At 39.9% G+C, this 27,448-nt stretch overlaps 2 protein-coding genes across 3 annotated transcripts; one reads left to right on the forward strand and one right to left on the reverse strand.

Moving 5' to 3' along the window:
• LOC125284161 (protein FAM167A-like) lies at positions 1–16,567 on the reverse strand. Its single transcript, XM_048227955.1, has 3 exons — positions 16,523–16,567; positions 1,727–2,099; positions 1–757 (listed from the first exon to the last, which is right to left on the reverse strand). Exons 1-3 carry the CDS (start codon positions 16,528–16,530, stop codon positions 494–496), a joined length of 645 nt encoding a protein of 214 aa, XP_048083912.1. The 5' UTR covers positions 16,531–16,567; the 3' UTR covers positions 1–493.
• On the forward strand, positions 7,127–26,571 carry enpp4 (ectonucleotide pyrophosphatase/phosphodiesterase 4). Of its 2 annotated transcripts, none has more exons than XM_048227954.1 (4): positions 7,127–7,279; positions 22,971–23,854; positions 24,234–24,404; positions 24,565–26,571. In XM_048227954.1, exons 2-4 carry the CDS (start codon positions 23,014–23,016, stop codon positions 24,933–24,935), a joined length of 1,383 nt encoding a protein of 460 aa, XP_048083911.1. In that variant the 5' UTR covers positions 7,127–7,279; positions 22,971–23,013; the 3' UTR covers positions 24,936–26,571. The 2 variants fall into 2 exon arrangements, with proteins under 2 accessions (XP_048083911.1, XP_048083910.1); XM_048227953.1 differs by lacking the exon at positions 7,127–7,279 and adding an exon at positions 21,863–21,998.
• The last annotated feature ends 877 nt before the right edge of the window (positions 26,572–27,448 follow it).

Below are 27,448 nucleotides of genomic sequence, written 5' to 3' on the forward strand. Positions count from 1 at the left end.
AATCAATTAAGTGTCATACAGTTCATACATTCAGAATGGATCAGGAAAACATATTTAGAGTGTCAAACAAAACACAAAAATTGTGTTTTGGATTTTAAAAAGTCTCTGAGGTGGAGAATGATTCTATGCGGTGGACCAATGATAAGTCAATTCAGTGTTCCTTTGTGTCAAAACATAACCTTCGGTCTCCTCTTGAATAATGATGCAGCTGAAAATGTTCTTCAGTGTACTCAGAAAGTCCAGAGCACGTGAAAGTCATTTAAAAACAGGCGTTCAGCCTACAAACAAATTTTTAGCTCATCTGTGCCAAAACAATAGCTTTAAACATGAATAACAAATTCAAAATAGATTGAACATAGTCTGACAGTTATGTGCTCATGTGTATTGCTGCTACCATCTGTGACAGTGAAAACACATTCTTATTTATCCACATAACAGACCAGCCATCCAGCACATCCACATACTTCTGAAGTGGCTCTCACCCATTTCTGTCTTAACACAGGGAGAAGCGCCGGGCATTGATGTTCATCTTGGTGACCCCAATGAGCTTCAGCGGGGCAGATAGCCCAAATCCAGGTGTGATGGGAGAGTCGCAGAGCAGGTCTGACAGCTCATCGCGCTCCTCCAGCCCAAAGGTGGCGTCGTTCAGCATCTTGCGGTGGAGGTGACAGGTCTGCTCGATCTTCAGCTTGTTAATGTCACTGCGCAGGCGCATCAGTTGCCGGGCAAGCTGCTGGTCTTGTACTCGCATTTCTGTCTGTGTTAAATGGTGAAGTCATTTGATAATTTTTCTTTCAATTACCAAATTTAGTGTAAGACTTCCCACATTAAAGGAGAATTCCGGTGTGATATTGACCTAAAGTGTATTGAAACATGATACTGAGTGTGAACGTATGTCTCATAGCCCATCTCGGCTTGTCCCCTGCACTCCAAAATCTGGCGCTAGTTAGCCGATGCTACCAACAGCTTTTTCAATAGTGGTGCTTTCGCATCGGGCTAGCCATGCAAATAAATCACTGTTTTACACCCATTTACGAGGCTCAATGTATCTCCACACTTCATTGGTAGACTTCCGAGGGCCCTGACATTTAAAACGAGACATTGAGAACTTTGAAAAAGCACTGGTAGTTTACTTACAAGACGATTTATACAGACAGTATCTTCACGAAGTTTAGCGTTTGCAGCCATCTTGAATTTAGTCACGATAAGTCGAGCAACGAGTAAGAATGAACAGCTATGATAAGGGATCAGATTCCAAAAATAATTCAGTGGAAATGCATGGATTCCAGTTGCTGCTACTGGAAGAAACTGGAATCCATGCATTTCCACTGAATTATTTTTGGAATCTGAATTCACCACTATTGAAAAAGCTGTTGGTAGCATCGGCTAACTAGCGCCAGATTTTGGAGTGCAGGGGACAAGCCGAGATGGGCTATGAGACATACGTTCACACTCGGTATCATGTTTCAATACACTTTAGGTCAATATCACACCGGAATTCTCCTTTAAACTCCCCTCTTCTCAACATGTAATTGTATTTTAGAGTTTTGTATTATATTACATATGGTTTGTGTCTGGAAAGTTGGTCTCCATACTAACACCAATGCCAATGAAGTGGTAGTACATTGCTTGGCTTATTGAATGTCATTGTACATTTTTACATTTTGTATACTCTGTTTTAACCATTTCTTTTTAGCAAGACAACAAAGCAAAAGGTCCTGCTCACCAGCTCTCTCCTCAGCCAGACCAGGGCCTCGTCTATGTTGCCGAACTCCCTGAGACTTGTGAAGGGTATGCAGTCTCCATCTGACCCCAGGCCAGGCCCTGTGTCCCTGGGTCCCTGCTGCTTCAGAGATCCTGGAGCACATGTGTCTTTCCCCTGGGTGACAGCCACGCATTCCTCTTTCCCTCTCTGGGCCTTCGGAGCGGGGGCCTCCAACTGGGCCCTCCACTCCAGGTAAGACGGCCTTCTGGTGTCCAGCTGCAGCTTCTCCGTCAGGGCCTTCAGACTTAACAGGTGGTCGTCCTGGCTGAGGCCCACCTTCTCTTTTTGGGAATCTTCCACCATAATGTTTGGGATTCGTTCCATATCCATGACCCTTGATCAGAGATACATTAACATGTCAAACACTGGTGGTATGTATCTGACATCTGATGTATCATACTGGTGGTATGTATCTGCCATAATCAGCCATTTACGTCGTACTATACATATATATACAGGTGCTGGTCATATAATTAGAATATAATTTATTACAGTAATAGTAATAATAATAATAATAATAATAATAATAAAGTGAAACTTGTATAATGTATACATTCATTCCACACAGATTTCAAGAGTTTATTTCTTTTAATTTTGATGATTATAACTGACAACTAATGAAAACTCCAAATTCAGTATCTCAGAAAATTTGAATATTGTGAAAAGGTTCAATATTGAAGACACCTGGTGCCACACTCTAATCAGCTAATTAACTCAAAACACCTGCAAAGGCCTTTAAATGGTCTCTCAGTCTAGTTCTGTAGGCTACACAATCATGGGGAAGACTGCTGACTTGACAATTGTCCAAAAGATGACCTTTGACACCTTGCACAAGGAGGGCAAGACACAAAAGGTCAATGCTAAAGAGGCTGGCTGTTCACAGAGCTCTGTGTCGAAGCACATTAATAGAGAGGTGAAGGGAAGGAAAAGATGTGGTAGAAAACAGTGTACAAGCAATAGGGATAACCGCACTCTGGAGAGGATTGTGAAACAAAACCCATTCAAAAATGTGGGGGAGATTCATAAAGAGTGGACTGCAGCTGGAGTCAGTACTTCAAGAACCACCACGCACAGACGTATGCAAGACACGGGTTTCAGCTGTCGCATTCCTTGTGTCAAGCCACTCTTGAACAAGAGACGGCGTCAGAAGCGTCTCGCCTGGGCTAAAGACAAAAAGGACTGGACTGCTGCTGAGTGGTCCAAAGTTATGTTCTCTGATGAAAGTAAATTTTGCATTTCCTTTGGAAATCAAGGTCCCAGAGTCTGGAGGAAGAGAGGAGAGGCACATAATCCACGTTGCTTGAAGTCCAGTGTATATTTTCCACAGTCAGTGATGGTTTGGGCCGTCTACTGTACCTGCTGCTGACCAACTTTATGGAGATGCAGATTTCATTTTCCAACAGGACTTGGCACCTGCACACAGTGCCAAACCTACCAGTACCTGGTTTAAGGTCCATAGTATCCCTGTTCTTAATTGGCCAGCAAACTTGCCTGACCTCAACCCCATAGAATCTATGGGGTATTGTGAAGAGGAAAATGCGATACGCCAGACCCAACAATGCAGAAGAGCTGAAGGCCACTATCAGAGCAACCTGGGCTCTCATAACACCTGAGCAGTGCCACAGACTGATCGACTCCATGCCACGCCGCATTGCTGCAGTAATTCAGGCAAAAGGAGCCCCAACTAAGTATTGAATGCTGTACATGCTCATACTTTTCATGTTCATACTGGGATTTTCATTAGTTGTCAGTTATAATCATCAAAATAAATAAATAAATAAATATTTGAAATATATAAGTCTGTGTAATGAATGAATATAATATACAAGTTTCACTTTTTGAATGGAATTACTGACATAAATCAACTTTTTATATGACCAGCACCTGTATATATATTAGTATTTATATTTATATATAAAGTATTTAGACATACTTTCTGTCATCATGGCAATATCGCGAAGCCTCTGTCACTGTTTATAACCAGAGAACAATGTATAAGTTGCTCCTCGATGTTTTTCATAGTTTGAGGTTCAGGAGGTTACACTATGACAAATGTATGTATGTAACATATGCTAAAACTGGAATAATAAAACTTAAGAAATGAACATGTAAAGGTCATTACATAGGCCATCCACTGTAAGGATTTAAGAAGCGTTATGTGAAATGTAACATTAGTAACATTAATTTATAATGGGTCTGTTAACCCAATGAAAAGATGAATGTTCACCCAATTAAAAGCCTGCCATCACAGAACAAAGACTGTCTTCTTCACTGCCATCCAGCTTTTTGACTCATTTGTATGCATAAGAGGACTTGAATAAATATAAAAGCAGACACCATTTAATATGAAAGCTAGAGAGAATTTCTAGATTTTGTTCAAGAGTATCATAAACATGTTGATTTTAAAAGTAAGAATACAATGAAAGTTCCTCAGACAATAATTGAAAGAAATTTTAATTCATATACTTAACATTAATGTTTGTGAAAATATAAAATTTTATTTGTTTCCTCACAAAATAAAAAAAAAAAGTGGGTATGTTAAGCAAATTCTACTGCTGCTTATTACCAGCTGAGTAAACTGTTGTTACACCATCATTGTGGCAGTGGTAGTGGTTAAGGAGCTGGGCTAGCATGCAGTAGCCAGAAAAGTTGTGGGTTCAATTCTCGGCTCCCACCGTTGAGGGCTTGAGCAAGGCACCCCCGAGTTGCTCCGGGGACAGTGTAACAATGCCCTTGTAATATAAATGACATATGTAAGTCACTTTGGAAAAAATATAAACGTATTAACTAGACCTGATATTTACATATCAGACTTTCAAACATTTCACGTGGAAACCTTTGCAAATAGGCATACACCATGGAGGTTGTGAGTTCTGTTTGCAATCCTTCACTACAGATGCACAATTGACTGCTACCGTTTTTCTGGTGAGAATGTAAACCAGGGCCATCTGTTTGGGATGTTGATGTAGGTGTTGATACCTTGAGGTGTTACTGATGTTGTTGTTCAGCTTGCCTGAATATGTCTGACTCTGCACCTAATTTAATGTAGTAGTTGTGGCAATATTCAATACCCACAAGGCATGATGCTATTGTAAACTGCTCATCATCAAACTGCCATGATAGGCTATAGCTTCATGTTGGAATCTAAGAGCATGCACACAAGATAGCGCCCTACTGCACCTAGTCTGTGCTTGCCATTGTGTTTCCATTAGGATTCAAGAGTCCGTGGGTAGCTTATGAGACCAATTCAATATAAGCCAGAGTGGTGTTGATTAAGTTGGGTGGCTTTCTAAATAAGATTGTTTTCCAGGTGTTGCCAGTGTGTGAAAATACAGAATTGCATCTGACTCCAACACTGCATCCTTGTTAGTAGAGTTGGTTATTAAACCAGTGTATATCTGTGCATTTAGGCTATGACCAAACAAATTGTTATCCCACATTTATATGAAATTGTTAGTAGCCAACACAGTTTAGCTGCCACAGTAGGCCTACATATTCTAATAATTAATACAGCCAATACAATGAACTAGTAGCCTGGGTGAACCAGACGAACCAGTTAGCAAATTTGAATTTGCACTGGTGGTCCGTCTGGAAAAGATACCATTGACGCCGTTTCCGAACTTCCCGTTTTACAACCTCCAGGGACGTAACCAGCAGTGAAATTGAACTTAAATTCATGCATGAAACTACCTAATTGTTTCAGAAGTGCAGCAAACACATATTTCTTGTATTTTTTTTTTTTACTAAATTCCAAAGAAAATACATGTTCCTGGGTTTTTGCTGATTTGGAAACGGACATCAATGGGACCCTTTCCAGCAGGACCGGAGTGGGGCCACTTTTCAGCCCGGGAGTTTCAGGCCCAAGACCGGCCCACTTTTTTAGTGGTGGTTTATATGGCTCTGATATGGACCAATTAACTCTACTTGGGAGGGGAGAACAACCCATGCAGAGGCTGCGGTGTTAGGCATAGAATGCGAACGTGTGTAGCCAACTTTAAGAGAAGATAGATTAACGTGACAAATGCCAATATTTTTCCCTCGACCGGCCCAAAAGTGAAGCGACCCACCGGGAATTCTCTCGATTCTCCCTATTACCCACTTCGGGCCTGCTTTCCAGATGAACAATATCACCCTGGCCTATGATGGTTATTCTAGTTAGAGGATAGCCAACACAGAGGAGAATTATCAAAGATGGTTGATTACGAAGATACTTCATGAGAGGCCATTTCCTGTCCCTGGAAATGTATGTAAATAGGGTAGCAGTACACGCCCCCGCACATTTATGCAGTGATCGGGCTCTCTTTTTAACATTGAGGTCTATGGCAGAATCCAAGAATTTCCCAGAATTTGTCAAAGCCTTATTTTTCTGAGCAATGGATGCACATTTCGGACACGGTATCATGATCTCCAAACCCTCCTCCCTATTTCAGTAGAATGTTGTGATAGTATGACCCTCCAGTCGAGAGAAAATCAACATTAATGAAGGTGTACACCCTTTATTTGTAATCCGGCTTGTCTGGCGTGGAACCGAGGCGTTCAAACGTATGTCATACGTCAGTGACACGCCCCTGTGCAGGCGGGAACTGAACCAGAGCCCGTCTCTGACTGAACTCCACTTTGCCCTCATAGACATGAACTAGGACGACCCATCTTGCTACGCAATTATCTTTGGAATCTTTGGGCTACGAAATTATCTTTGGAATTATCTTGCTGCAATACCTTTAATACTTTATAAGCAATGTTATTTCACATCACATGCACAGACACTTTTTCAAAGAAAGGCTATCCTATTGCATCTTCACATGGGCTGCCTGTATCCAGACCTTTATGGTTGTTGGGCTTTTGTCCAAAGCGACTTACAAATAAAAACAATAAAATACTTAACATGAACAGTGAACAGTTTTAAAATGTTGGTACATTATTAGCTGCAGTTGGCAAGATTTTTTTGATCATATTCACTGAAACCGACTGTTTGTAGCCAACATTTCAGACTCAGATTTACATTATTGGCTCATCCGAATAATAATAATAATAATAATAATAATAATAATAATAATAATAATAATAGTGGTAGTACTATTAAGTAATAGTAGGCCTATTAATAGCCTAATTATAATAATAAAGGCTATTTATGTATCGACTATGGCGGATTTTCTGCTGCTCAGTTTTTATTTTACCAGTTCCGTATTAAATAAAAAAAGCCTAATAAGATAAACCTTTCCTATCCCGTTTAAATTAGGCAGTACTAGGCTACACCACGAACAAACTGTCAATATTTTTTTTGCGTTTGTACAACTTTTATGACGTGACGTTTCTTGGGCATTTAGCATTTAGGCCTACTATCATGTCAACAGGCAGCGTTGTATGCGCAATGCGGGGGCTATAGGCTATGGCTTTAAGTGTTGTTTCATTTTAAAAAGGGCGGCAAAAGTGGGATATAGTGCGACTGCTCCAGTTCTGTTGCTTTAATCGTTTGATATGTGGATAACTTTCAGCAGACTAAACAAATAAAAGGTAAGATTGTGTTATCACAAAACTAACTGGTTCGTTAAATATGGCGAAGCATATTACAGCCAACTTTGTAGGCTACTTGCAGCAGTGAAGCTGAGTTTGTTGTTAACATCGTTTGTTGGTAACGTAAACGTTTCTTCCGTTACGAGCAGGACTTTTTTATATTCTGCATTCATTTTCATGGGCAAAAGCTAGCCTAATATGCATGAGAAATCAAATTAAGGGAGCTGCAGCTGTTAGCATCAGCACGGTCATAATACTGTAACACAGCAGGGCACACTAGCCCAGTGATGAAGGATCGTGTAAAATCCCCATCCCCAGAAAGTTTCAAACGAAGCTTGGGATGATCACTGATCAAATTACTATTTTCTGACACAACCATTCCCAGGTGCTTCTATCTGTCTGAATCTCATAGCCTATTGAGCTCTTTCTTTACCCATCTCATCTTAATAATGTATTCACAGCACGGTGAATGACATGTTCATGAGTTCATGAGCCTGGTTATTTATTGCAGGACTACATCATGTCACGTTTTATATTTTATTATGATCATTCTCTCTCTTTTGGGCTCTGATAAAACCATAACGCATAAGAAACGCTTCAAGCCGCCTGCCGATGGAGGCGCACATTCACATGCACATTCAAAGCAAACTTTGTTAGCCATAGGATGTTAGCGAGTTATGAACACATTGTTTTGGCTAAGATTATAAATTGCGTGAGTGAAGCTGAATCCATATTGAACATTTGTAGTATGATTTTACATGTTATAAAAAAGGGTCATAAGGGGACAGGTAAAACCTGTTAGACTGTGGTAAGTTAGCCAAAAGTTATCTCTCCATGGACCTGGCCAAAGGCATCGGCAACCACATTAGCTAGCATTAGCCAGGTAAGCTAACCAAGTTGGTTGCTTAACAACCATGAAACTTAACACCATTATGACATAACAGTTGTTAAAGATTAATATTCTTCATACAACAATATATTTGTCCTGACCGTAGGACAATGGTTAGCGGTACCGATTCCCAATCACAAGGTCACGAGTTCGAACCTGGGGTGACCTGGGCGACCTGTGATATGGGGTATGGAAGATCGTGTCAGTGCCAGATGATATTCTCGGTTGAAGGCTGGGGCCCCATTGTGCAGTCTTCTCTGAGTGGTGATCACTGGCACTACTTTGTTCGGTCTGCACATCTAACCATGTGCGGTAAGGCAGTGTTTTTTGTGGCATCCTCATCTTCAGTCAAAGATCCTTGTTTAACATTAACGTTACTCTGCTTCAACCCTCTCTGCTTCAGTTTCGCTAACACTTTTTAGACAGATATGTTCAAACATAGCGATTATTAAACCTAACACAATCGAAATATCATTTCTGACTCAAAAATACCAAAAACAATAGACCAAAACATCACAATACCACTATCAAAAAAACCCATTTATGAACACACAGGAAATCATTCACTAAAGGAGTGTGCACTGCGCAAGTTTCCGGACAATAACGGCTCTGGGACAATTTTGCAACTATCGCCCTCTAGTGGGTGCACCGACAACCTTTTTTGCCTCTTTCTCGCCAAGTAGGCTACTTTGTTCACTACAAAGCTACACACATCATAGTCTAGCTTTCATATTAATTGTAAGTAACTACATTTAAATTTAGTTCATTGTCACCTCTGGTTTTACATGAAAATCTCACAATTTATGTTTATGGGTATGTTTATGTTTATGATTTTGACACTTAAGTGACCAGGTCTAATAATTCCAATATCAATAATAATATCACTTTTATAATAAAAAAAACCTCATATACAAAATACTTTATATGTTTATATTAATGATATCATTCAGACGCTTTCGTTCAAAACGACTTTAAGAAGTGGCCTATAACATTATTATTACATTATTATTAGTTAAAAATAATAAGCCTATTTAAATTTAGTTCATTGTCACCTGTTTTCCATGAAAATCTCACAATTTATGTTTATGGTTTTGGCAGACCCTTTTATCCAAAGTGACTTGGGGCTGTATTTTTCACACTGGCGCATGGTGTAAAACTCGTTTTCCACCCGCGCAAAGTTTAATTAGGTATTTTGCACGTTTATTTTTTAAACAATGCGCCCAGGGGTGTGGCAGTTAACAATCTAGGGAGGGGCCTGGCGCATTGTCTAAACCAGTTGTTCTTAACTGGTCTGGCTTTGGGACCCACAATTTCCCATGTTCATGAAGTCACGACCCATATATTTTATAGCGTTCAAGACAACAGATTTGGTGAGCTACATGCTAAGAAAGGCGAAGTGCCTGTAGGCCTATTTGTTTGGAACATGCTGTTTGGCATTACATTTGTGAAGTCTCCAACTCCTGATGTCACCTTAAAGTACTTGACAGGTCTGTCTTTAACAGGTGTACTTTATTATGAGGCATTTTCACTCATGTTCCAGCAATTGTGAACATCGCACACTGTGGATTCTGCACCATTTTGTCTCAATTTAAGTCTATTTGAAATGGGCGATTTCTTCTCTTTTTTTAACCACAAGCTCCGCGACCCACCCAGAATGGTTCCGCGACCCACTTTTGGGTCCCGACCTACCAGTTAAGAACCACTGGTCTAAACATCGCTATTGTACACCTGGTCAGAAGTCTATGGCGAGTTGTTTATATGTTATTTTAAGAGCGCATTGTCAACAGTCGTATTGGCAGGTGCACGCACCATCCTTCTATCATTCATGAACGCACACCAGCGCACGTCCATGCAAAACATTACAAATTGCACGATTACAATGGGAAACATAATTAGAATAAAGATATTACGAAATACTGTACATCTCATGATGAGTAGTTATTCACCATCATTTGCAAATTGGTAATGATGGTTAAAAGGGATTAGGGGAGAGGCGAGAGACAAGAGTTCAAATAATAGACGAGTGTAAACGGTCTCGCAAGCAGCCTCCTTCAAATGCGCCGTTGAATGCCAAAATACCAATGCATTTATTTGACATATCGCGCTTTGCGCCGTTAAAGGGAATGACAGATGTCATTCTCATTGGTTTAAATGTTACGCCCCAAACACACCCATATGACTGATTAAAAAACCTAGCGCCTTGCGCTCGACGTTTGATAACGAAACCCCTCCCAATGTGGACTGGACATCCTACTAAATTTAAATAAGCTTTTGACAAGTGACGATGCACTTTAGAATGTCATGATAGGGCCCTTGCAGTCTAATAATAATAACTCTAATATCAATAATATCAGTTAAATAATTAATTGTTCAAAATAACTTTAAAAAGTGGCCTATAACATTATTAGTTAAAAATGATAAGCCTACATAAAAAACAGTAATAATAACAACATGATTAAAACAGTAATAATAACAACAATATCAATAATGATAATATCAACAATAAAAATAATGAGTTTTCATATGAACATAAATATAAAAACATAAATATACAATAAGTAGTTTCCGGATGATTTTGCAACTATCGCCCCATAGTGGGTAGGCCTACCCCGGCAACCTTTTTCTCCTCTTTCTCTTCAAGTAGGCTACTTTGTTCACTCCAAGTACCTACATGTTTGTCACATCTGGGTTTACAAGAAAATCTCATAATTTATGTTTATGTGTATGATCATATTTATAGTATTTGGCAGACGCTTTTGTCCAGAGCGACTTGCAATAGACTCTTATGTCGATAACTATAACAATTGAATAAATAACTCATAAATTTCATATGAAATACTATATACTGTTTCTGTTTATATTTATGGTATTTGACACTTTCATCCAAAGCAACTTACGTAACCACAACATTGTTGGTTAAAAATAACAGTTTAAAGGAAAGCTGGAAAGCCAACATTAAGCAAAGTGCTGACAAAAAGTAACAACAATTCTAGTTTGGAAATATCCATGGCAAGCAAGAAGTTGTGTGGCAAATTGTGCTAGATAGGGTCTAACCATACCTCATATTCTTAACTACCATGGTTGCACGTATTATGATGGTTTGGCTCTAGGAGATACCCTATACTCGAAACAGAATGAACTTGAGAACATAGCCAACTCTCCAAAGTCCAAACAAAATCAAGGGAGGTAATTGTAATGCAATTTGGTAGGAAACATCATTCTACTGAGACTGTCGTCTGCTTCCTTTTGGAAAACATGAAATCCAAGCTCGATGCAGGTGGTGTTAGAGGGCTGTATTTCTTGACTTGAGGAAAATTTTGATACCGTGAACCACCAGATACTGCTAGCTAAACTGACTCATTTTACCTTTTCTCTTAACACATTGACATGGATGAAATCATACATTTGAGGATACAGTTAAAGTACAAAGCATGAGATCAGTGATGTGACAATAATCTTGGTGTAGGCCTACCACAGGGTTCGGTCCACTGCTATTTAGGGCCCTATTTTCGTGACTCAAAACCTGGCGGAAAGCGGATTATTATCCCAGCGCAAAGTTTATTCTTATCTTCTCTTTTATTGAGCAACGTGCCAAGGGGTGTGGTAATTAACGAACTAAGGAGGGGTCTGGCGAATTATCTAAAAATCGCTATACTACCTAAAACGCATTACGCCACTGACCAAGACAAACCTAGTCAGAAATCCATGGCGAGTTATTTTTATGTTATTTTAAGAGTGCTTTATGTGATATTGGCGGTTGCACAACACACCCTGCTTCTCTCATCCACGAACACGCACCAGTGCATATCCATGCAAAACATTAAAAATTACACGATTACAATGGGAAACATAATTAGAATAAAGATATTATGAAATACATCTCACAATGAGTAGTTATTCACCATCATTTGCAAATTGGTAATGACGGATAAAAGTGATTAGGCCAGAGGCAAATATGAAGCACAGCTGAAGACGCACTGTCACGAGATAGAAGCAGCAACTCCTCTGCAGGATAAATGTTTTTTATTCAGTCATTCGAACATTATTGGTTGTGTTTGTGTTGGTTTTTCCAGGCTATGTTTTTGGTAACCCATTGTCAGTCAATAGTGAAAGTAATTAACTGTTTTGTCATTGACTGACACCACGGTGAAGTTAGTTTCACTTTGCCAATGAGTTCAAATAATAGACGAGTGCAAATGTGTGTAGGCTAGGTTTTGGTAAAGCATGGTTTAGTGGAATAACTGTTCCACATGGTCTTGTAGTGTTGTCACGATACCAAAATTATGACTTTGATACGATACCTGCCATAAATATCACGATGCTTGATACTGAAACGATACTACGGCAAAATCCTAAGATATCTGGAAAAGAAAGGACTCATACCTCCTCCAAGTGTATTGAGTCATTTGTGTTGAATTCGATGCACTTTTGTAGTGTGCAGGTCAATTCTGGGTTCTAAACTTCTAAACTTCCTACATAATTATTATTTTTTATAGTCAGTAAAATAGTAGGCCTACTTGTTTGTTATAGTTCATTTACATTGTGTTGTGTTTTGGCAATAAAGTAGCTTTAAATAGCCAAACTAGGCTAGATCAAGGTCAGTGTTGAAATTACTGCATGCAAATCACTGAATGCTATGCAGAGGGGGCTAATCTTTAGGCCATCTTATGTACAGTATAGTCTACCCTAGGCCTTCCTGTGTTCATGGGATTTCCTTGACAGTTGCAAAGGGGAAAATGTGAGGATAGTCTTCTTTGCGCCCAGTGTACAAGTACGACGTTCCAACCACTCAGGTCTTTGTTAGATAGGCCTACACCATTACCTGTTGCGTGCATTCCTACATTACGTCTATTTCTTTGAAAACATGATTTGCTCACGTAACAATAAGCCGCTATTATTATTAGGACTCAAAACGCTTTGTTATATGCTGTGGGCTTTAATTAGTGCATTTTGGGTAGCCTATCCTACATCTGGGCAATAATTATTGAACAAATTGCAATCTACATGCCATGACAAATATCACCAGTAGTACTGACCGAACATGAAATAGATTGTTTACAAGTTATGGTAATGTTATTCTGGCATGAACATTGCGCTTTTATCACGTTAGCACCCTATGATTACAGCTCGTTATGTCTCGTCAAAATGATTACAACTCGTTATGTCACGTCAAAATTGATGAAGGAAGGTTCGCTTTATCCCAGAGAACCATACTCGTTTCACTTAGGCTAGACTAAAACAGAAGAGAAGAACTTGGCATATGTAGTCGTGTTTTCTATAGCATATTCGTTAACCTGTCGTTCTTTGAACTCTGTAAATTTTTTGGGATATGTTTGCGTGGTGTTTAGCCCAGTTCCATGTGTAGCCTACTGCTTTAAAATGACTTTGAAACATATTTTACAAACGGGCCTCTGCAGCCTTTTAAAAGAAGCTTTTTTAACTTTTTTAAAATAGTCGAAATAGTTCCAGATTTCACATTTGTTTTATCCACAAGGCCGAGGATTGTCGGGAAAGACTATGTAGACGTTGCCTGCGTACTCACTCACTCGGAGCTGCCTGCTTGACATGCCCACTTGCCTAGATGCGTGCAAGGAGCAGTGACAGCAGCAGTTCACAGACACTGAACGTTATTATTTTAACAAAGTATCGATTCTAAAAACGTCGGAAATCGTATCGTTTTTTTTTGCGTGAAGGCATTGTGATACCTTTTTAGTATCGATACACCGTGCAACACTATGGTCTTGCGTGCAAGCAGATTCCTTCAAATGTGCCGCTGACCATCAAAATACAGATGCGCTGTTCGCAGGTGCTAGGCTAGCGCAAGTCAACGGTATGTGCTAGCCTGCCACTAAAGACAGTCTTACCCACTCCAAAGTACACCCGAGGCAAATAAATTATAACGCCAGACTATCGATGTAAATGTCTGTATTGACAGTGTTATTTCTAACGTTATTCTATCCTTGCATTTCAACGATCGCATTACATTTTGAGGGACTAGTTTCTTAGCAGCGGCGGAATTATACTTGCTCCGGTTAGTAGTACTGCGCCGAAAAGTAAACAGTAAAGCGCACTCCAATGGGGATACCTAGTAGTAGCCTTGGTAATATCAGTCCGCCGCTGAGTTGCAAAATGACTACTAACAACTTTAGGGACCAAAGTATAACTATTGCAACGCGATGCAAGGGTAGTTGTATTTCTTACACTATTCTATCAACACAGACATTTACATCGATTGTCTGGAATTTGCCTCAGGTGTACTTTGGAGTGGGTAAGACTGTCTTTAGTGGCAGGCTAGCACATACCGTTGACTTGCGCTAGCCTAGCACCTGCAAACTCTGCAATTAGAAGGACTGGATGAAACGTGCTGAAAACGGTCTCCACTGATAAATATCACACTTGCTTACTTGGAAATAAGGTCTTATGTCCAAAATCCTGAACCACCCCTTTAAGGCTTAATTTCTCCTTAGGTAAGGGGTTTATTTAAGGGTGTTGCACAGAATAATACCTTAAATTGTTTCTTTAGTTAAGGAAAAACGTTAAGGGATACATACTGCATTGAAAAGGATTTAGCCTACCGTCACGAAAATTATATTGAGATTGTTCAACAGCTGTAACTAGCTGGCTAGTAGGTGATGTCGTTAGTTAGCAATCCACCGAACACAGTGAAGCTTAATGATCTTATCATTCATCTCACCTTAAGAATATTCGCTGAAATTCAGGTAGCAAGTAAAGCATGTTATAGACATGCACTGAGCAATACTGGCTGGCTAGTTAGAAATGATCCTGACTGTCATCAGTGCACCAAAACGATCTTTTTTGTTAATGTTTTGCCTAGCAAACCGAACCGAAGCTCATGGCAGGCTAACAAGACATCCACATCCACATGAAGTTAAAGTTAGCCTACCACTAACGTCATGTAAACCACACAATAACAATACATTTCTGAAAGGCCTATTTGACAGAGTAAGCATATTAACAGAGAGGTTTTATTTTAAATTGTGTCATTTTCAAAAAGTATAATTATTGCAAGTTGCACTACTTTTTGTATTGGTTTTATACAAGATGTAGCCTACTTGTGAAATTTGCACAGTAAAAGTTCTGTATTTTGACTGTAATTGTCTTTGCATTCTGATTAGATTCTCCATTAGAATCATGAGTGGCTCTTTGTAAATAGCATCATTTTCTGGGGCCATGCATTACCCTAGTGTGGAGTTATTCTACATCATGACAGTAAAATAGACCATCCTTAATCAATGTACTGCAGCAATTCCTCTCTCAACCTGTAGAAAATGCTGTGAACATCTGATTATGCATGGTAAAAAAAATACCATCATATACCGTGAAACCGTAAGAATTTTGAAAAATACCGTGATATACATTTTTGGTCATACCGCCCAGCACTATGTCCACCACATGTAACCTGCCAAATGCACGCTGATGATGCAGTTATGTACACGCTAAAGACAAAAATCAGGCTCCACAAAAACTGACAGCTGTCATGAGTAATATGTAACTAACAGTCATCAACACCTCAATTTGTCAAAGACAGTCTGTGTGTATTTTTCAAAAAGGGCAAGCCCCAATACCCCAACATTCTGGTGCGGGGGGTTAAGCTTGAGGTTGTGCATGAATTTAAATACCTAGGAATGATATTTGATTCACAACTTAGCTTCAAGCAGCAGGTCAAACAAACAGTGAACAGAATGTTTAACCTGTCCAATTTTAGACAACTTAACCCTTGAAGTAGCTACATTATATTTTAATGCTATGATCATGTCACATATAACCTATTGCATGATGAGTTGGTCGTTGGTTTGTAAGCCAAGCTTAAAGCCAATTGAAACAGCATAACAATTGTCATATACTTTGGTCTATGATGGTTCCTCCTGTAAGAGGATAGCCAACACTCAAGTAGAATCATCTTGTCCCATTGTCTTTAATACTTAATAAGCAATATTATTGCATGTGTAAAACTTTTATACATTTTAAATATCGGATCTGCCCATGAAGTCTTTAGGCTGTATCCAGCGCTGTATCAGAGTATTTCTCTCTTGAGCTCTGGTGTGAGAAATTAGTTTTAGGATGAGTGACCATTACCAAACCATGCTGTGCCTATTAGTCCGTCATTGGTAATTCATTTTCGAATTCTCACAGAAGCCCACTATTAAACACTTCAGATGCATCTATACTTCTTTGCTACAATTTGAATATTTTGCATGAATTCACTATTGCACTAATTCACTAAATATGTAGGCCTAAGTAGATTCATAGCAGTCAGCAATCCACAGTGCAAAATCCACATTTGCTTTGTTAGTGTCATGTTTTGGCAAAGGAAGACATAAGCAGACACTTACCAGGACATGTGTGATTCCTATAACCTTGCCTTAAGCTTTTTCCTGGAGTCGCATCTCAACCTCTCTGACTCAAAGCTTTCATCTGGGATTTGTAGTGGGAGGGGGTGTGGTGTCGGAGAGGGGGCGTTACCTAGACACCATTGAGGAATTTCTGGCAGGTCTTTATTCTCTCCAGAGCTCCTCAATGCTATGCTCATCATAGGGTGCAAATCAGGACAACATGCAAACTTCATGTGAGCCTCATTTGAATGGCTGTGGCTATTATATCTCACGCTAAACATTTTATGTATAAATAAATATGACTATGGTAAGATATAGGCCTACTTTAATCATCCTGAGGGAAATTAAGTGAGCCAGGGAGATAAATGAGATCCACACTATACGCCATCAGTCTGGTCAGTTGGGGTGGAAAGTTGCATTTGAGAAATGAGAATACAAATGAAAAGTAGTTTGTTGGTGCGCACATCCAAGGCAGGTGCTGGACAAAAAGTGCTAGGCTATCAAAAGGAAAAAAGGTGGATTGTCCGCACACTTGCTCCCATCAGGAATTTTAATTGACTTATTCACCCGTGTGTAATGTTTCGAGCTTATACGCTCTTCATCAGACTTGAATATCAGGCAGACTGTCGCCATATTTAAACAAGTACAAAAGGTCACATGACCCATCCGAGTGATAGGCTATAATTACATAGATTTACAGAACATTTATATACATATATACACAACGTCATAATATCTACAAAAAGCATGTACTTATAGAAAAACATTTATATAATAGACTTTTTTTTTTTTTTTTATATAAATAAATACAAGCTTCCACCCTATCAGAATACTTGGCTGTGTATCAGGCCGCATTAGGTCGTCATAATAAGTAAACATGATATTGGCATCTATCTAAACATGACACAACATCACATAATCAGTTACAGAAAGGGCCTAATACTGAAGTCTTCATTTAACCCTTTATGTGACATCGTGTCCAGTGTGTAAATACAGTATAGTTCACGTTTAAGAAGTAGAGTGTCAATATGGCCCCCCCTCCGGGGACTCTTAATTCCGATGTATTTTAGAGCAGCCACATTATGTTCAGCCTCTTTAAAGTGGACTGCCACTGAACTTTTCATATCCTGATTACGAATTGTGGATCTATGTTCTGTTATCCTGGTTTTGAGTGCTTTTGTGGTTTTACACACATAGGCAAATCCACAGGGGCAAAACAGCATATATATTACATTTTTTGTTTGACACGAGATGATGCCCTTAATTCTGTACTTCTTTCCTGTGTGTGGGTGATTGAATGTGTGTGTCTTGTATGTGAAGTTGCATTGTTGACAATTTCCACATTTATAGTTTCCCGATTGGACATTGCTGAGAAAGTGTGTGGGGGGAGAAAGATGTAAGTCCACCCTAACAAGCATGTTGCGGAGGTTGGGCTGTCTCTTATAGACAACACGTGGTGGTCCTTGAAAGATCTGTCTCAGAGTCGGGTCTGTATCCACAATATGCCAATGTTTTTTTAATAGTCCGTTCAATATCTTTAGCGATGGGAGAGAACTGGACGCAGCAAGTAATCCTAGGCACTTGATTCTGGGCTCTTTCCCTGCTCAGACTCTCAGATTTTATCAAATCTATTAGAGGCTTCTGTGATCCAATGTTCTTTGTATCCCCTTGTTCTGAATCGATCCTTTAGTATGGTAGATTGGATCTGATAGTCCTCATCTGAACTACAAATTCTCCTGATTCTATTGAACTGTGATATGGGGAGGTTTTTCTTAAGAGACGTTGGGTGATATGACTCCCCATGAAGTAAAGAGTTTCTATCGGTGCTCTTATGATACAGATTAGTTTTTAGAGTATTTCCTTCCCTTATTACTAAGATGTCCAAGGAATTCATTTTTGACTCATCCACAGACATGAAATTTAGATGTTGATTGCTTTCACACATGTATCTATGAAATTCTTCTAGTTGGGTCTCATCTCCTTCCCATATGAAAAAAATATCGTCCAGGTACCGTTTCCAATAGGATATGTTCTGTATATAGGGATTCTTTTGGGTGTCGAAGATCACCTCTGATACGAACAGTCCCACGTAGAGAGATGCAAAGCTGGGGGACATTTTAGATCCCAGCTATCAGATCAAGAAGGCATTCAGTTTTTGGGCTATTGATAGTCCTTTTCTCCAAGAAAGATTTTGTAGCCTGTAAACCACCCTGGAAGGAGACGTTTGTGTATAATGACTCAATCTCCATTGATACCAGGAGTTGTTGGGAATTTTTACATTTTACAGACTGGATCATTTTAATAAAATCCATGGAATCTTTCACATATGAAGGGAGCTCGACGACCAAAGATTGTAAAGTATTGTCTACAAATAATGAGATTTTTTTCAGTCAGGGAGCCAATAGCCGCAACAATGGAGCGTCCAGGTGGTGTATCTGTAAACACTTTATGGATTTTAGGGAGAGTATAGGATAACACTGGAGTAATAGGGTAATCCACCTTAATGTATGCATGTTCATGTTTGTTTATATGTCCCATCCCCATTTGTTGGTTTAATTTCTCATGCAGCTGGTTCCTGAATTTCAAGGTAGGGTCAGATTCCAATTTCCTATAACATTTGGAGTTTTTTAGCTGGTTCTGTGTTTCCCTCACGGAACAATCACGGTTTAAGATCACAATGGCCCCGCCTTTATCTGCACTTTGTATAATCAAATCTTTATCCTCTTGTAACGTCCTCAATTCTTGCCTCTGAATTCTAGTTAAGTTATTTCTAACTTTATTATCTGTCTTGTTGCGTATTGCAGCCGCTATGTCATGTTCCACCAATCTGCAAAATGTATCCAGAGAAGGGTTTCTATGTTTTGGAGGTATAAAGTAGGAATCGAGTCCTTGAATCCTCTGAATCGAGTCCTTGATTGAATTGACGTACACGTGTTCAGGTTCATCTTGGGATGATTCTGAGGATCCCGTAGTACCAGCAGATGATGTAGGCTGTAGCATTGACGTCGATATATCCACCTCCACCTGGAGGGCGGGAACATTGTTAGAATCAGTAGAGCCAGCGTTGTCCTAGGTTAAAGTAGGCCTAGATGTGTTGCCATTAAAGAATTCCTTAAGCCTCAGGTTACGAAAAAATCACTGTATGTCTATGTAGGTGTCAACTCCTGTGTAGGCTCCGAGTTGCATTTCGATTTCTTTGAGGGTCTTTTGCCGCGTCGACATTTCTTTTTGGCGTGTTTCTTTTGTAATTTTGTTTCGAGGGTCTTCCTTTCTGCTTGCCATGTTTCTGTCCTAAAAAAGGAACATGTGCATCATCCTCATTTGCGCTAGATTCCGAGTCACGGGATGAGAAGGAGTGCCAGTTTCTTGTGTGTCCACGTCTATATCCACCTTGGGATTGGCCTTCCCTTGTAGTTGGTAGTCGCCATCTGTATACAGTGCCCCCCTCGTAGTCCGCCCCGTCTTTTGCAAACTTCTTTCTCTTTGAAACTCTTAGTTCATCCTCCAGTGCCTTTTTATGTTGTTCGCAGTCTTCCAACAATTTTTCATACTTCTCCTTCTCTGTTATGCTTTCCCCGAGTTCCTTCTTCACATCAATGATTCGTGCTCTCACCGTAGAGAGTTGTGTGGAGGTTTCCTCAATTGTTAGAGCCATGAGATCGAACAAACACTTATTTAGGATTTCACACCATCGGTCACTGAATTCCTTGTTCTCTCGACCCAAGAAAGGTGTTTTAGTTATTCTCAGACCCCTTGGGATCTAGTCCTGAGATAATCACTCAGGGTCACTGCGTGTAGGTAAAGACGAGATTCCTTTTCTTGCAGTTTCTCCAGTGTGCGTATCAAAATGGTTGGTTCATTACCTTGTGGTGTGTCCGTGAATAAAGAGTCCTTCAATATGATTCTTATGTAGTCCGCTTTTTTGAACTCAAAAGTTTTGGAAAGCTCCGACATGGTGGATAAAGTATTGTGTAGTTCCTTTTCTTATTAGGAGTCAGGTGGAGTGCTGCATCCAAAAGTCCAACAAGGCTCGTCAAATGAAAAGTAGTTTGTTGGTGCGCACATCCAAGGCAGGTGCTGGACAAAAAGTGCTAGGCTATCAAAACGAAAAAAGTTAGATTGACAATCTACCTTTTTTCCTTCAGAAATGAGAATACAGACATACAGCCTCTTTTTGGCATGTTCCAGTTTTATTCACAATGCAAACCCTGAAACTTTGCAAAGCACCAATACACCATTCAGCACAAGCAGGTACAAGTTGGCTGAACTGAACATGATGCGCCATTATGAACTAGAAAGAAGTGTGTGTTTGTTTTTGAGCACACAATGTCGAAGTTGGTATTTGAGCATAAATAAACTTTTTGCCAAAATGTTTCATCAAAAGAGTTTTGTTAAATGCTGTGAACAGAACACATATTTTTTATTAGGCTTTTCATGATTCAGATCATATTCCTCCATAGCAAAAGGTAGATGATTGTTCATTTTGTTCAATGGAAGTAAAGTGTGGCAACCTTGTGAACACCATAGAATGAATTGGTCTGACCTGACCCCTCGTGGACAAAGGTGAGCCTTGCCCTGAAGGCCATTTGCAATTTTTTAGAATGTAGAAAAGCTCACAGTTATATATCTCACTGACATAGCCTTACTTCTACTGATTTTGTCCTCTGGTTTGAAGTCAAACTTGAGCATAGGCTGTGTTTCGATTTATACACAAACAAAAAAAGGCACAGGTCCAGACTCAACCCATTTTTCACCATGAAAGGAAGATGGATGCAACTGAAGACATAATAGTTTTAAAAAATATCTTATTCATTTTATTAATCTGATTAAGCCAGCTACCCCTGTCATGACTTGCCTCCATGCCTCTAGTGGAGTTGGTATGGAGAAGGATGGTGTCTATCTCTGATGGGCATGTCACAACACTTTTACAGCGCGTAATATGTCATATTAATCATATAAGGATGTAGGCTATTTATTCATTTAGGCCTATTGTTATTGATTTATTTTGTTTTCATTTATGCTTCATATTGAACTTTGCTTTTTGTGTTAAGGGATGAATGAAAAATGAAATGATCTTATCTTATTTGAGGTTACAGTTCAGTAGCCAAGAAAAGAAATACGACAAGCGATTGTTGCCAATAATACACAGAAAGATCTGCTATATTTAACTATTTTTACTCTATCCTAGTCAGATGTCCTGTCATTCAGATGATAGTTCTGCACCTGAACCTTGGGAACCGCCTATCTCTATTTAAAGCATTACTATTGGTTAATTCAACTGCTTCCTCGTGTCTATCAAGACGTCTACGTCATACAATAAGACAAATTGAGGAAGTTGTAGAAATGACGTGATATGGTGATATTCATTCGGCATCGAAATGTCAGGCTAATCGCTGATATTTAGCTGGTGATCTATAGGCTACTCGTTTGGAAAACGAGTAAATGCTGTTGCTGTTTAATCAGAGACAGTATAAGGGTAAGTGTGGTTGCGTTAGTGTTAATCGCCGTGATATTGTGCAATAGGTTTGGCAAACGTAGGTTTAGGTTTAGGGGCCTATCTTAACTGTCAGAATGTTCAACGTGCATTTCCTCCTCTTTGATAACGTTACAGCAACGACAATGTCATTTAGTTAACGTTGTTTTAATTAATACAGCATTTGTAAATTATGCGTCGACCACTGTGTGCTAACCATCTTTCAGTCACTTAGTGCTATTTAGGCTTTGCATCGAATGTTTTTAGTTTGGTTAAGAGTATTGCACGACGCTTGATACAGAACTTTGTGGTGGTTCTTCCGTTTTCCTTGAAATGGCTAACGTTAACGTTCAGTCAGAATTGTGTTGCACCTGTTTGTTCCGTAAGTTAACCGGGTTCGTCGGCAAGTTAGTGTGACTCAAATTTTAAGGATGTTATGTAATTGAATTGGTTGCCTCTGCAGATCTTCCTGAGTAAACCCAGATAATGTGATTAGGTTCATATCGCTGTAATTTCACTAAGCAGAACTGAGTTGATGCGCAGTTGCAATTCATTCTTGCGGTCTTTTCTCAAAATATGTCTTACACAGACTGAGTAACGTCAAACCTTAGGCCTACGAGTGGCTTCCTGAATTTAGTCAAATGATCAAACTGTTGTTGCACATAGTTAAATCTGAGGCACTCAGGGGGCATTAGCCTAGTTAAAAATGGCTAGTTGTTCAGTCATTGTGATAAAACTTCAAATTGTTATTGAGTTACCCTCCTCCTGAGTGTCCCAGATCTGTTCAACAATGCTCAACCATGGATCCCCATGGCTCAACCATAGGATCCCCAAACTGAAAAGCACCAGAGGAACATCTTTTTAAGCCTGAGTAGTGGCTACTCTATGCAAATTGGTTTAAACCGTAATTTCTTGCTTGACGTTGGCAAAAATGGTTTCTCCCTGGTCTTACCTCCCACCTGTCTATATTTTTAGAGTTCTTGAAGGTGACTGCCTCAGTCTCCCACACGCACACAGGATGTTGATTCATCAACTGCTTTGGTTAGCTGTCTGCTGTGGATTTGCTACTTCAGAGCACAGAGGAAATGACACTGAGAAGCAGTCCACACCAGTGACCCATCCCTTACTGCTTGTATCCTTTGATGGTTTCCGGGCAGACTATTTGAAGACGTATTCCTTTCCACACTTTCAAAAATTTGTCTCTGATGGTGTTCGTGTGGGCTACCTCACTAATGTATTCACAACAAAAACATTTCCCAACCATTACAGCCTAGTCACTGGGTTGTATGCCGAGAGCCATGGCATTCTGGCCAGCCGAATGTATGATCCACAGACCCATAAGACCTTTACCATAGGAGACACCGATCCCTCCTGGTGGGAAGAAGCCACACCTATCTGGGTGTCTGTGCAGAACTCTGGCTATAAGTCAGCTGCTGCCATGTGGCCGGGCTCCGACCTGAAGATCAAGAACAGCACAGCGACCCATTTCCTCCCCTACAGTCCCAAAGTGACTTTCCAAGAGAGGATCGGAAACCTAACCAAGTGGCTGAAAGATGACTCGGATGTTAGGTTTGCTGCTCTTTATTGGGAGGAACCGGACCGGTCAGGCCACAGGTACGGCCCAAACAACACTGTAGAGATGGCCAAGGCCTTGAAAGAGGTGGACAACAACATAGGCTTACTAATGGAACAGCTCCAGCAGGCCAACCTGTGGGGAAAGATTAATGTGATCCTGACCAGTGATCACGGCATGACTCAGTGCTCCGAAGAGCGGCTCATCAAGCTGGACAACTGCCTCAATCGGACCGACTACTCAGTGGTGGACCTCACCCCTGTAGCTGCCATCATGCCTCTTAACAGTAAGTTCCACTGCATACGTAAACACATTTCCAACACAACACAGACACTTTGGACTACCAGTCCAGTATCAATAATCAACAAAGGCTCTCTGCATAGTAGCCTCATTGGGCCTTTATTCAAAATGCCAAAATGCATGGAAGTTTATTCCATCTAAACCTAAATGTGTCCAGACACTAAGCCGTTACAAAACTGTTCTGGTAACTTATAGGTTAACTGTCGCCGAGACCCGAGACCAGAGATTCTTCTTCAAGAGTTGGTCCACATGTCCGCACATTGCATTAAAACCACAAACAAAGTGGCTGTTGACAAAATACTAGCATGTGCATTTATTGCTGACGTACATCCCCGATGCAACTCTTATTCAAAATATTTTCACAGATGTTTCCAGGGTCTACAATCTGCTGAACAAGTGCCACCCTCAAATGAAGGTCTATATGAAGGAAAACATACCAGAGAGATTGCACTACAAGTACAATGAAAGGATTCAGCCCATCATCCTCGTGGCTGAAGAAGGATGGACCATTGTGCAGAATGGCTCGCTTCCTCGACGTAAGCTTCTCACTGCAGTTTTGCCATTACCCCTTTGTATCCTTCAGATATCTAACATCTGGAATGTCATTATAAGGGATAACCTTGTGTGGTTTAAAAGGTTATTAAAATGAGCAACAGTCTATTCACACTGTGTTTACTAATGCCTTTTTTATTACAGTTGGTGACCATGGCTACGACAACTCCCTTCCAAGCATGCACCCTTTTCTGGCAGCTCATGGTCCTGCTTTCCGGAAAGGTTATCACTTGTCTAACTTCAACAGCATAGACATCTACCCGTTAATGTGTCATCTACTGGGCATCCAAGCCTTGCCCAACAACGGCAGCTTTGTCAAAGTTCGCTGCATGCTCGAAAGTGAGACCTGCGCAGACCTCGCAGTGACTGTGGGCATTGTGATTGGAGTCCTCATAGTGCTCACCACACTGACCTGCCTCTTCAGGCTTATGAAAAGCAGAGGGCCTTCTCCCTCTCGGCCCTTTGCTCGCCTTGAGCTACAGGATGATGACGATGATGATCCCCTACTCGACTGATGCACTTCTTTTTTTTTCATTTTAAGGTACACATGTTCAACCCATGTTTTCAACCTAGGTTTCGTATGTATATCTGACACCATTCATACCAGGCTGCTGACTTGCCGTATTGTCAGGTCAAAATAATTTACACCATGACGAGGGCCAGTCAATAGCCAGGTATTAAAATTTGAATGCAATGACGTCACTTCAGTATATGCAGGGTGGTGCAACTCTGCTTAGTGTTAGTGTTCTGCACAAAACTGCTAGGACTTGTGGATATTATAATATTCTATTATACCACTTGTAAACAAATATTTAGTGTTCATTTAGTGTCAACCAGTAAGTTTGTGTTGTATATCACAAGCAATAACTCGGCAGAGGTTAATTCTGTTTTTTTTTTTTTTTTTTTCTAGTAACGTTTGACCCATTGGTATAAATGGAGTTTAAGCTACTTCCTTCCATGGAAACATTGGTTAAAACTTTCTCAGAATGCTCAAAGATAAAATTCCACTCCAACCAGAGACTTTTAGAAGGGCCTATCTGGAAATGATTATTGTATAATATAACAATATATTTTGGACTCTTCCAGTTCTTTTCTACTTGTGTAAAGTTTTTGCTATGTTGCTAAAGATTGCTAATAAGGAATACTGTGGGAGGCTATTCATGTTCGGTTGGTTTGTCTCTAAACTTAAGTGCAGCTGAGCCATTTTTTTTTTTTTTGCACCGTCACATTTTTAAGAAGCTATGCTTCAGTTACTGTCTGCTGGAACTTGGAAACTCCCAAAGACGAGGTGTCACATGAGATGTGAACGTTTGCTTTAATATTGTTTGTTGCTTGTAGACACTGGAATTACTTGAAATCTTTTTAGGCCAGATGTGTGCTAGTATTGGTACAATAGCATTTTCGGTGTCTGAAACAATAATACAAGGTCTAAGCAAATTTAAAAGAAAATGTTTTAAGCAGAGATAAGGGCATGAACTGTTCAGAATTAGTGTTTTTTTTTATTATTTGGAAAAGGTTACGTATTTATATTTCCAGGTGATTTGAGTTGTAAATGAGGGCACACACATTCATTTCCTTGTACATTTGAAGTCTTGCCTGAAAGTATCACTGTTCACTGTTAATAGAATGTATGGAAATACCCTTTTAATCACACCTTCATATTGACAGGCTTTTGGGACATTATTGTGCACTTCTCTATTCAGGCATGTGAAAGGACTTATCCATACACCTTGTAGAAATATTATATCAGGAAAATATTTGTTCTTTATTTAAGTCTAATCTATTCTTGCTTTGATGTGATAAAACGAAAAGGGGCATCTATGTTATGTAAGGAATGTTATGCAGTGTTCTTCTTAGTGAGCGTTTCAGTTTTGTTCTTCTGTCAGAATATATTATCTACCTGCACTATTTGTCACCCCCTTCCAATGGTACGATACTCTTGCACAATTTCACAAGTAATGGTGAAGCTTACACCAGAATATTGGTTTATCTGGCATTTTTCTGTATTGTGGCCAGGGTCATGATTCCACATTGTAAACTATAAAGACTTATTTTCATATAGGAGACAGTAATAGTGCTTTAAGTTAAGGAAAGCCTGAGTAGGCATGAGGTTAATAAAAGCTTTTTTAAATAAAACATTATTGCCATACAGCCTTGTGTAGCTGCACTTATTGTTACCACTTATAAGCCTAATAGCCTGCACCCAGAAGAAGCCATGTTGCTTCAAGAACACCTTTCTTGAAGGACAAATTGTGCATATTTAGGATGGTGGTGTATTTCTTCCCCATTTCCACGTTCTTCTGGATTTTGATTTACCATATGCCGTTGCAAGAAATCATCATCCAGGCAATCGCCATGTGGGGGCAGTCTGCAAAGACTATTGTAGCCTATAGCTCAATGAGCAACAAATAGGGAGCCTTGGGTTGGTGTTTAATCCATGGAGGTATTATATAGACAAAGATCCTTCCTTCAACCCTCTCCTGATGTAGACCTGGAGAGTACGAGGAGGAAGTACCGCCTCCATTCATTTCAATGGCCGATGCTAGCTTCTTCAGCCAAAAATATCCTTAACTGACTGCCACCATCTTTAAAAATGGTGTCTGACTTGCCCACTTCGGGCCACATTTTCACAAACAAGACATTTAGGAGCCACTTTACAGATGGCCACAAATGATGTCATCCATGTGGATTGCCTCCCAACTTGGAAACAGACAATATACTCTTGTGTCCACCAGTGACATGGTATCAAGAATGCCTTGAGGCACGTTTAGTACAAATTTTAACTTGGACTCTTAAGATCAACTGATTTGATTTCTGGGGGCAAAGGTCAAAGTTAAAGGTCACTGTGTCCACATGTATGTCCCTTTAGCGTGAACGTGATATCTCAAGAATGCCTTGTGGCATGTTCTACAAATTTCGGAGGAACATTCACTTGGATTCCTTTCCATAATCTATGTTTTACATGCCTCACCACACAAATGTATGTCAATGCGGTAATTGTAGTTACTCTCCCTCCCAGGAATTGTCC

This window comes from Alosa alosa, chromosome 19, assembly GCF_017589495.1.
Source record: "Alosa alosa isolate M-15738 ecotype Scorff River chromosome 19, AALO_Geno_1.1, whole genome shotgun sequence".
Classification (NCBI taxonomy): domain Eukaryota; kingdom Metazoa; phylum Chordata; class Actinopteri; order Clupeiformes; family Clupeidae; genus Alosa; species Alosa alosa.

Excerpts from the sequence above, each read along its gene's own strand:
- LOC125284161 (XM_048227955.1), bottom strand. Across the intron at positions 758-1,726 it reads TCTGGCTGAGGAGAGAGCTG|ACAGAAATGCGAGTACAAGA; the intron begins GTGAGCAGGACC and ends CATTTAACACAG.
- enpp4 (XM_048227954.1), top strand. The coding sequence starts at position 23,014 with ATGTTGATTCATCAACTGCTTTGGTTAGCTGTCTGCTGTGGATTTGCT. Across the intron at positions 23,855-24,233 it reads TGCCATCATGCCTCTTAACA|ATGTTTCCAGGGTCTACAAT; the intron begins GTAAGTTCCACT and ends ATATTTTCACAG. Across the intron at positions 24,405-24,564 it reads GAATGGCTCGCTTCCTCGAC|TTGGTGACCATGGCTACGAC; the intron begins GTAAGCTTCTCA and ends TTTTTATTACAG.